The sequence below is a fragment of the Onychostruthus taczanowskii genome, unplaced genomic scaffold (genome assembly GCF_017590055.1).
Source record: "Onychostruthus taczanowskii isolate IOZ18803 unplaced genomic scaffold, ASM1759005v1 scaffold413, whole genome shotgun sequence".
NCBI classification, from domain to species: domain Eukaryota; kingdom Metazoa; phylum Chordata; class Aves; order Passeriformes; family Passeridae; genus Onychostruthus; species Onychostruthus taczanowskii.
Genome location: NW_024501605.1, coordinates 26,098 through 35,486, shown reverse-complemented (window position 1 = coordinate 35,486; position 9,389 = coordinate 26,098). Strand labels below are relative to the sequence as shown.

Below are 9,389 nucleotides of genomic sequence, written 5' to 3'. Positions count from 1 at the left end.
TCGGGCGCCCCTTGGTGGGGTTGGGGGTTTTGGGGGGGGGGGGATTTGGGGTTTTTGGGTTTTTTTGGGCGGTTTTGGGATTGCTTTTGGGGCGGGGGAGTTTTTTGGCTTTTTTTTGGGAGGTTTTTGGGAATTTTGTGATTGTTTCTGGGGATTTTTCTGGTGGTTTTGGGGTTTTTCGGGTTGTTTTGGGATTTTTTTGGGTTGTTTTTCGGGATTTTTGTGGTGGTTTTTGGGATTTTTGTGATGGCTTTTGGGGATTTTTGTGGTGGTTTTTGGGAATTTTGTCATTGTTTTTGAGACTTTTTGGGTTGGTTTTGGGATTTTTCGGGCAGTTTTTGGGATTTTTGTGGGTGTTTTGGGAGTTTTTGGGTTGTTTTGGGATTTTTTGGGTTGTTTTTGGGGATTTTTGTGGTGGTTTTGGGATTTTTCTGGTTGTTTTTGGGATTTTTTGGGTTGTTTTTGGGATTTTTGATTGTTTTGGGGATTTTTTGGGTTGTTATTGGGATTTTTTGGGTTGTTTTTGGGAATTTTGTGATTGTTTTTGAGGATTTTTGTGACTGTTTTGGGATGTTTTGGGTGGTTTTGGGGATTTTTCAGGTTGTTTTGGGTTTTTTGTGGTGGTTTGGGGATTTTTTTGGGTTGTTTTTGGGATTTTTGATTGTTTTGGGGATTTTTTGGGTTGTTATTGGGATTTTTGTGGTGGTTTTTGGGAATTTTGTGATTGTTTTTGAGGATTTTTGTGACTGTTTTGGGATGTTTTGGGTGGTTTTGGGGATTTTTCAGGTTGTTTTGGGTTTTTTGTGGTGGTTTGGGGATTTTTTTGGGTTGTTTTTGGGATTTTTGATTGTTTTGGGGATTTTTTGGGTTGTTATTGGGATTTTTGTGGTGGTTTTTGGGAATTTTGTCATTGTTTTTGAGACTTTTTGGGTTGGTTTTGGGATTTTTCGGGCAGTTTTTGGGATTTTTGTGGGTGTTTTGGGAGTTTTTGGGTTGTTTTGGGATTTTTTGGGTTGTTTTTGGGGATTTTTGTGGTGGTTTTTGGGAATTTTGTCATTGTTTTTGAGACTTTTTGGGTTGGTTTTGGGATTTTTCTGGGGGTTTTTGGGATTTTTGTGGGGTTTTTCGGGATTTTTGTGATTGTTTTTGGGGATTTTTGTAGTGGTTTTTGGGATTTTTGGGTTTTTTTTGGGATTTTTTTGTGGTGGCTTTTGGGATTTTTGTCACTATTTTGGGATTTTTCGGGTTGTTTTTGGGATTTTTGTGGCTATTTTTGGGATTTTTCTGGTGGTTTTGGGATTTTTGTGATTGTTTTTGGGGATTTTTGTGGTGGTTTTTGGGATTTTTGTGACTGTTTTGGGATTTTCGGGTTGTTTTTGGGATTTTTGGGTGGTTTTTGGGTTTTTGTGATGGCTTTTGGGATTTTTTCTGGTTGTTTTAGGATTTTTCCGGCGGGTTTGGGGATTTTTTTGCTGGTTTTTGGGATTTTTGTCATTGTTTTTGAGACTTTTCGGGTTGGTTTTGGGATTTTTCAGGTGGTTTTTGGGTTTTTGGGATTTTTCGGGTTGTTTTGGGGATTTTTGTGACTGTTTGGGGATTTTTTTGATTGTTTTGGGGATTTTTTTGGGTTGTTTTTGGGATTTTTGATTGTTTTTGGGATTTTTTGGGTTGTTATTGGGATTTTTGTGGTGGTTTTTGGGATTTTTGTGATTGTTTTTGAGACTTTTTGGGTTGGTTTTGGGATTTTTCTGGGGGTTTTTGGGATTTTTGTGGGGTTTTTCGGGATTTTTGTGATTGTTTTTGGGGATTTTTGTAGTGGTTTTTGGGATTTTTGGGTTTTTTTTGGGATTTTTTTGTGGTGGCTTTTGGGATTTTTGTCACTATTTTGGGATTTTTCGGGTTGTTTTTGGGATTTTTGTGGCTATTTTTGGGATTTTTCTGGTGGTTTTGGGATTTTTGTGATTGTTTTTGGGGATTTTTGTGGTGGTTTTTGGGATTTTTGTGACTGTTTTGGGATTTTCGGGTTGTTTTTGGGATTTTTGGGTGGTTTTTGGGTTTTTGTGATGGCTTTTGGGATTTTTTCTGGTTGTTTTAGGATTTTTCCGGCGGGTTTGGGGATTTTTTTGCTGGTTTTTGGGATTTTTGTCATTGTTTTTGAGACTTTTCGGGTTGGTTTTGGGATTTTTCAGGTGGTTTTTGGGTTTTTGGGATTTTTCGGGTTGTTTTGGGGATTTTTGTGACTGTTTGGGGATTTTTCAGGTTGTTTTAGGATTTTTTTTGGGTTGTTTTTGGGATTTTTTGGGTTGTTTTTGGATTTTTTTGGTTGTTTTTGACATTTTTTGATTGTTTTTGGGATGATTTTTTGGGGTTTTTTGGGGCTCAGCAGTTTTTGGGGTCGTTTTGGGACGGGCTTTTTTTGGGTTGTTTTTGCTGTAGGAAGGGAGGGTTTGGGGTGATTTTTGGGGTTTTTTGGGGTTATTTTAGTTTTTTTTTTTTAAACTGAAGCTGTTTTCACACAGTGACAAATTTTATTGAATTTTTTGGGGGTTTTTTTAGGGTGTTTTTGGGTTTTTTTTACAATTTTTTTTTAAACTGAGGTTGTTTTCACAGTGACAAATTTTATTGAATTGTTTTTGGGGCGATCTTTTTCCTGTAGTTGTTGGGGGTTTTTTGGTATTGGGGTTTTTTTTTGTTTTGTTTTGTTTTTGGGGTTTTTGGGTTTTTTTGGGCGGTTTTGGGATTGCTTTTGGGGCGGGGGAGTTTTTTGGCTTTTTTTTGGGAGGTTTTTGGGAATTTTGTGATTGTTTCTGGGGATTTTTCTGGTGGTTTTGGGGTTTTTCGGGTTGTTTTGGGATTTTTTTGGGTTGTTTTTCGGGATTTTTGTGGTGGTTTTTGGGATTTTTGTGATGGCTTTTGGGGATTTTTGTGGTGGTTTTTGGGAATTTTGTCATTGTTTTTGAGACTTTTTGGGTTGGTTTTGGGATTTTTCGGGCAGTTTTTGGGATTTTTGTGGGTGTTTTGGGAGTTTTTGGGTTGTTTTGGGATTTTTTGGGTTGTTTTTGGGGATTTTTGTGGTGGTTTTGGGATTTTTCTGGTTGTTTTTGGGATTTTTTGGGTTGTTTTTGGGATTTTTGATTGTTTTGGGGATTTTTTGGGTTGTTATTGGGATTTTTTGGGTTGTTATTGGGATTTTTGTGGTGGTTTTTGGGAATTTTGTGATTGTTTTTGAGGATTTTTGTGACTGTTTTGGGATGTTTTGGGTGGTTTTGGGGATTTTTCAGGTTGTTTTGGGTTTTTTGTGGTGGTTTGGGGATTTTTTTGGGTTGTTTTTGGGATTTTTGTGATTGTTTTTGAGACTTTTTGGGTTGGTTTTGGGATTTTTCTGGGGGTTTTTGGGATTTTTGTGGGGTTTTTCGGGATTTTTGTGATTGTTTTTGGGGATTTTTGTAGTGGTTTTTGGGATTTTTGGGTTTTTTTTGGGATTTTTTTGTGGTGGCTTTTGGGATTTTTGTCACTATTTTGGGATTTTTCGGGTTGTTTTTGGGATTTCCCCCCAAATTTGGGATTTTTTGGGTTGTTTTGGGGATTTTTGTGATTGTTTTTGGGATTTTTCTGGTTTTTGGGATTTTTGAGACAGTTTGGGGATTTTTCGGGTTGTTTTTGGGATTTTTCGGGTTGTTTTTGGGATTTTTGTGGCTATTTTTGGGATTTTTCTGGTGGTTTTGGGATTTTTGTGATTGTTTTTGGGGATTTTTGTGGTGGGTTTTGGGATTTTTGTGACTGTTTTGGGATTTTCGGGTTGTTTTTGGGATTTTTGGGTGGTTTTTGGGTTTTTGTGATGGCTTTTGGGATTTTTTCTGGTTGTTTTAGGATTTTTCCGGCGGGTTTGGGGATTTTTTTGCTGGTTTTTGGGATTTTTGTCATTGTTTTTGAGACTTTTCGGGTTGGTTTTGGGATTTTTCAGGTGGTTTTTGGGTTTTTGGGATTTTTCGGGTTGTTTTGGGGATTTTTGTGACTGTTTGGGGATTTTTCAGGTTGTTTTAGGATTTTTTTTGGGTTGTTTTTGGGATTTTTTGGGTTGTTTTTGGATTTTTTTGGTTGTTTTTGACATTTTTTGATTGTTTTTGGGATGATTTTTTGGGGTTTTTTGGGGCTCAGCAGTTTTTGGGGTCGTTTTGGGACGGGCTTTTTTTGGGTTGTTTTTGCTGTAGGAAGGGAGGGTTTGGGGTGATTTTTGGGGTTTTTTGGGGTTATTTTAGGTTTTTTTTTTAAACTGAAGCTGTTTTCACACAGTGACAAATTTTATTGAATTTTTTGGGGTTTTTTTTAGGGTGTTTTTGGGTTTTTTTTACAATTTTTTTTTAAACTGAGGTTGTTTTCACAGTGACAAATTTTATTGAATTGTTTTTGGGGGTTTTTTTTGGGTTTTTTTACATTTTTTTTCAAATTGAAGCTGTTTTCACACAGTGACAAGTTTCATTGAACGGTTTTCGCGGTTTTTTTAGGGTGTTTTTTGGGTTTTTTTACATTTTTTTGGTCTGAGGCTGTTTTCACAAAGTGACAAGTTTTATTGAATGATTTTTGGGGTGTTTTTTGGGGTTTTTTGGGGTGTTTTTTTGGGGTTTTTTAGTTTTTTTTTTTGGACTGAAGCTGTTTTCACACAGCGACAAGTTCCATTGAACGGTTTTCGGGGTGTTTTTGGGGTGTTCCCGGGGTGTTTCCGGGGTGTTTTTGCGCTGTTTCCGGGTGTTTTTGGGGTGTTTTCGGGCTGTTTTTGGGGGGTTTCCGGGCTGTTTCCGGGTGTTTTCGGGCTGTTTCCGGCTGTTTCCGGGGTGTTTTTGGGGTGTTTCCGGGCTGTTTCCGGGTGTTTTCGGGCTGTTTCCGGGGTGTTTTCGGGGTGTTTCCGGGCTGTTTCCGGCTGTTTCCGGGTGTTTCCAGGCTGTTTCCGGGTGTTTTCAGGGTGTTCCCGGGCTGTTTCCGGGTGTTTCCGGCTGTTTCCGGCTCTCAGGCCTGGATGCTGCTCTTGGTGCTCAAGGCCAGGTAATACACCACCAGCCCCACGGCGGCCGCCAGCGCCTCGCTCGACACCCAGGGCCCGCTCCACGCGCCCTGAGGGAGGCTCGGGCTCACCGGGGCACCCCAAAACCCCCCAAAACCCCGGTGGGGTTCAGTTTGGGGGTCCTCGTCTCCTTTTTGGGGTTCAGTTTGGGGGTCCCCTCCTACTTTTGGAGCTCACTTTTAGGGTCCCCTCTACTTTATGGGGCTCACTTTGGGGGTCCTGCCTCCTTTTGGGGTTCAGTTTGGGGGTCCCCTCCTCTTTTTGGGGTTCAGTTTGGGGGGTCTCCTGTTTTTGGGGCTCACTTTGGGGGTCCCCTCTCCTTTTTGGGGCTCAGTTTGGGGGTCCCCTCTCCTTTTTGGAGCTCAGTTTGGGGGTCCCCTCTCCTTTTTGGGGCTCACTTTGGGGGTCTCCTCCTTTTTGAGACTTAATTTGGGGTCCCCCCCTTTTTTTTCAGGCTGAATTTGGGCCTCCCCCTCCTTTTTGTGGCAGAATTTGGGGTCCCCCCTCAATTTTGGGGCTGAATTTGGGGTCCCCCCCTCTTTTTTCAGGCTGAATTTGGGGTCCCCCCTCTTTCTGGGGTCTGAATTCGGGTTTCCCCCTCAATTTTGGAGCTGAATTTGGGGTCCCCCGCCAATTTTAGGGCTGAATTTGGGGCTCCCCCCCCGCAATTCTGGGGCTGAATTCAGGTTTGTCTGCGGGGGAGGGGCGCTCAGGGGGGGCTGGGAGGGGGTCGGGGGGGCTGTGAGGGACCCCTCCCCACACCCCCACTCGCGGGGGTCTCACCTGGGCGCCGTTCTTGCAGACCAGGGAGATCTCCACCACGAAGACGCTCTCGGAGGCGATGACGGCGTCCGAGGTGGTGTAATAGGAGGGGGCGATGGTGGGCTCGGGGCACGGCTCGCCTGGGGAGGGGGCTCACCTCAGGGACCCCCCACCCAAGGGACCCCCGGAGCCCGCAGTGCCTCAAAACCCCCCTTAAAACGCCCCCTTCAATTCCCCTTCACAGGATCACAAACTCCCTCATGGAATCCCAGATATCCCCTCATGGAACCCCCGATTCCCGCTCATGGAATCCCCAATTCCCCTTCACAGGATCACAAACTCCCTCATGGAATCCCAGATATCCCCTCATGGAACCCCCGATTCCCGCTCATGGAATCCCCAATTCCCCTTCACAGGATCACAAACTCCCTCATGGAATCCCAGATATCCCCTCATGGAACCCCCGATTCCCGCTCATGGAATCCCCAATTCCCCTTCACAGGATCACAAACTCCCTCATGGAATCCCAGATATCCCCTCATGGAACCCCCGATTCCCGCTCATGGAATCCCCAATTCCCCTTCACAGGATCACAAACTCCCTCATGGAATCCCAGATATCCCCTCATGGAACCCCCGATTCCCGCTCATGGAATCCCCAATTCCCCTTCACAGGATCACAAACTCCCTCATGGAATCCCAGATATCCCCTCATGGAACCCCCGATTCCCGCTCATGGAATCCCCAATTCCCCTTCACAGGATCACAAACTCCCTCATGGAATCCCAGATATCCCCTCATGGAACCCCCGATTCCCGCTCATGGAATCCCCAATTCCCCTTCACAGGATCACAAACTCCCTCATGGAATCCCAGATATCCCCTCATGGAACCCCCGATTCCCGCTCATGGAATCCCCAATTCCCCTTCACAGGATCACAAACTCCCTCATGGAATCCCAGATATCCCCTCATGGAACCCCCGATTCCCGCTCATGGAATCCCCAATTCCCCTTCACAGGATCACAAACTCCCTCATGGAATCCCAGATATCCCCTCATGGAACCCCCGATTCCCGCTCATGGAATCCCCAATTCCCCTTCACAGGATCACAAACTCCCTCATGGAATCCCAGATATCCCCTCATGGAACCCCCGATTCCCGCTCATGGAATCCCCAATTCCCCTTCACAGGATCACAAACTCCCTCATGGAATCCCAGATATCCCCTCATGGAACCCCCGATTCCCGCTCATGGAATCCCCAATTCCCCTTCACAGGATCACAAACTCCCTCATGGAATCCCAGATATCCCCTCATGGAACCCCCGATTCCCGCTCATGGAATCCCCAATTCCCCTTCACAGGATCACAAACTCCCTCATGGAATCCCAGATATCCCCTCATGGAACCCCCGATTCCCGCTCATGGAATCCCCAATTCCCCTTCACAGGATCACAAACTCCCTCATGGAACCCCCAATTCCCCCTCATGGAACCCCCGATTCCCGCTCATGGAATCCCCAATTCCCCTTCACAGGATCACAAACTCCCTCATGGAATCCCAGATATCCCCTCATGGAACCCCCGATTCCCGCTCATAGAATCCCCAATTCCCCCTCAAGGGATCCCTAATCCTTCCTCTCATGGAACCCCCAATTCCCCCTCATGGAATCCCAGATATCCCCTCATGGAACCCCCGATCCTTCCCCTCATGGAACCCCCAATTCCCCCTCATGGAATCCCAGATATCCCCTCATGGAACCCCCGATTCCCGCTCATAGAATCCCCAATTCCCCCTCAAGGGATCCCTAATCCTTCTCCTCATGGAACCCCCAATTCCCCCTCATGGGATCACAAACTCCCTCATGGAATCCCCGATCCTTCCCCTCATGGAATCCCCAATTCCCCTCATGGAATCCCCAGTTCCACCTCAAGGGATCCCCGATCCTTCCCCTCATGGGATCCCTGATCCCCTCGTGAACTCCCCGATCCCCTTATGGGATCCTTCCCCTCATGGAATCCCCAATGTCCTCTCATGGGATCCTCGATATCCCCTCACGGAACCCCCGATCCCCTCATGGAGTCCCCGATCCCCTCAGGGGATTCTTCCCCTCACGGAATCCCCGATATCCCCTCACAGAATCCCCGATCCTTCCCCTCATGCAGCCCCCGGTCCCCCCTCACGGAACCCCCGATCCCCTCATGGAGCCGCCCCCGGTCCCCCCTCACGGACCCCCCGATCCCCTCATGGAATCCCCGATATCCCCTCACGGAACCCCCGATCCCCTCATGGAATCCCTGATATCCCCCTGATATCCCCTCACGGAACCCCCAATCCCCGATCCTTCCCCTCACGGAACCTCCGCTCCCCTCCATCCCCTCAGAGCCCACAACCCCACAGGACCCCAACGCGGCGGGACCCCCTCGGCCCTCACAGCCCCCAGAACCCCTCAGAGCCCTCAGGACCCCCGGGTTCCCCTCACAAGTTCCCGTTCGCCCTCACGATTTCCCCCTACCCGCGGCCCCGGCCGCCGCCAGCAGCAGCAGCAGCAGCGGGAGCGCCCCGGCACCCGCCATGATCAGCCGCGCGCACCCTCTCTGGCCCCGCCCCCGCGGAAAGCAGCCAATCAACGCCGGCAGAGCCTGCACGCTGGCCAATCAGAACGCGGAGGGCGGACACCCGCGCGCCCGCTGACCAATGAAGAGCGAGCGCACAGCCCGGCCAGCGCGAGACGTGGCCAGCGCTGGAGGAGGGGGCGGGGCCAAGGGGAAGCAGAGGCGTGGCTAAGACAAGACGGGGTGTGGTCAAGGGGCAGCGCATGCGCAATACTATGCGTACGCAAGTAAAATGGCGGCCGGCGCCCCGCCTGTGGTGCGAAAAGGCGGAGTCACGACCACGCCCTGGCGCATGCGCACTCTCGGCGTTGCCATAGCGACGGCTGAGGGGCGGTGGTCGCAGCTCTTTCCACCCGTTATCAATTGGGGTTTTTTAATATCGCCCTCGAAGGGAAGCGCGGATGGGGAAAGGGCTCCGCGCTCGGTGTCGCCGTTCCGGGACAAAACGGCGCGGGCGGCGCCGCCTTTCTCGCCTCCGACTTAAGGCCTCACGACAGCGCCACGCCCAGGCACAAAATGGCCGCCGCGGCGTGAGGGTGTGAGAGCGGGCGGGGCGGGAACTCTCGCGAGAGTTCGAGCTTATCGCCCTATCTCCTCGCGTGGGCGGCGCCGAGATCTCGCGAGAGCTCGTGCAGCCGGCGGGAGCATCATGGCGGCGGCATTGACGGCGGCGCGGCGGAGGGTGATGCGGGCCGCGCTACGGCCGCGCGCGGTGAGTGACCACTCAGAGCCCGGCCCGCCGCCTACCGGGCCCCGCTCCCGCCGCTTCCCGCCCGTTCCCGCCCGTTCCCGCCGCACCGGAGGCGTCTGATTGGCTGGCGCGCCGGCGGGGGCCGGGCGGCCGCCAGGAGAGGAGGGAGCTGGAAGGGGCGGGCCGGGCTCTGATTGGTTACCCTGGGGGGTGTGGCGCTGCTCCGCGAGTGCTGATTGGCTGGAATTTTCAGGGTGGGTGGGA

General features: G+C 48.9%; 2 protein-coding genes across 2 annotated transcripts in view; one reads left to right on the top strand and one right to left on the bottom strand.

Moving 5' to 3' along the window:
- Window positions 1-4,947: 4,947 nt before the first annotated feature.
- Window positions 4,948-8,476, bottom strand: SSR4 (signal sequence receptor subunit 4). Its single transcript, XM_041413482.1, has 3 exons — window positions 8,335-8,476; window positions 5,767-5,961; window positions 4,948-5,189 (listed from the first exon to the last, which is right to left on the bottom strand). Exons 1-3 carry the CDS (start codon window positions 8,393-8,395, stop codon window positions 5,005-5,007), a joined length of 441 nt encoding a protein of 146 aa, XP_041269416.1. The 5' UTR covers window positions 8,396-8,476; the 3' UTR covers window positions 4,948-5,004.
- A 309-nt stretch (window positions 8,477-8,785) lies between these two features.
- The window catches only part of LOC121340611 (isocitrate dehydrogenase [NAD] subunit gamma, mitochondrial-like), a 12,017-nt gene continuing 11,413 nt past the window's right edge, over window positions 8,786-9,389 (top strand). Inside the window, exons 1-2 of the mRNA XM_041413480.1 lie at window positions 8,786-9,239; window positions 9,379-9,383. Coding sequence (XP_041269414.1) covers window positions 9,084-9,239; window positions 9,379-9,383 — 161 coding nt within the window. The 5' untranslated portion in view covers window positions 8,786-9,083. The remainder of the gene's footprint in view (window positions 9,240-9,378; window positions 9,384-9,389) is intronic.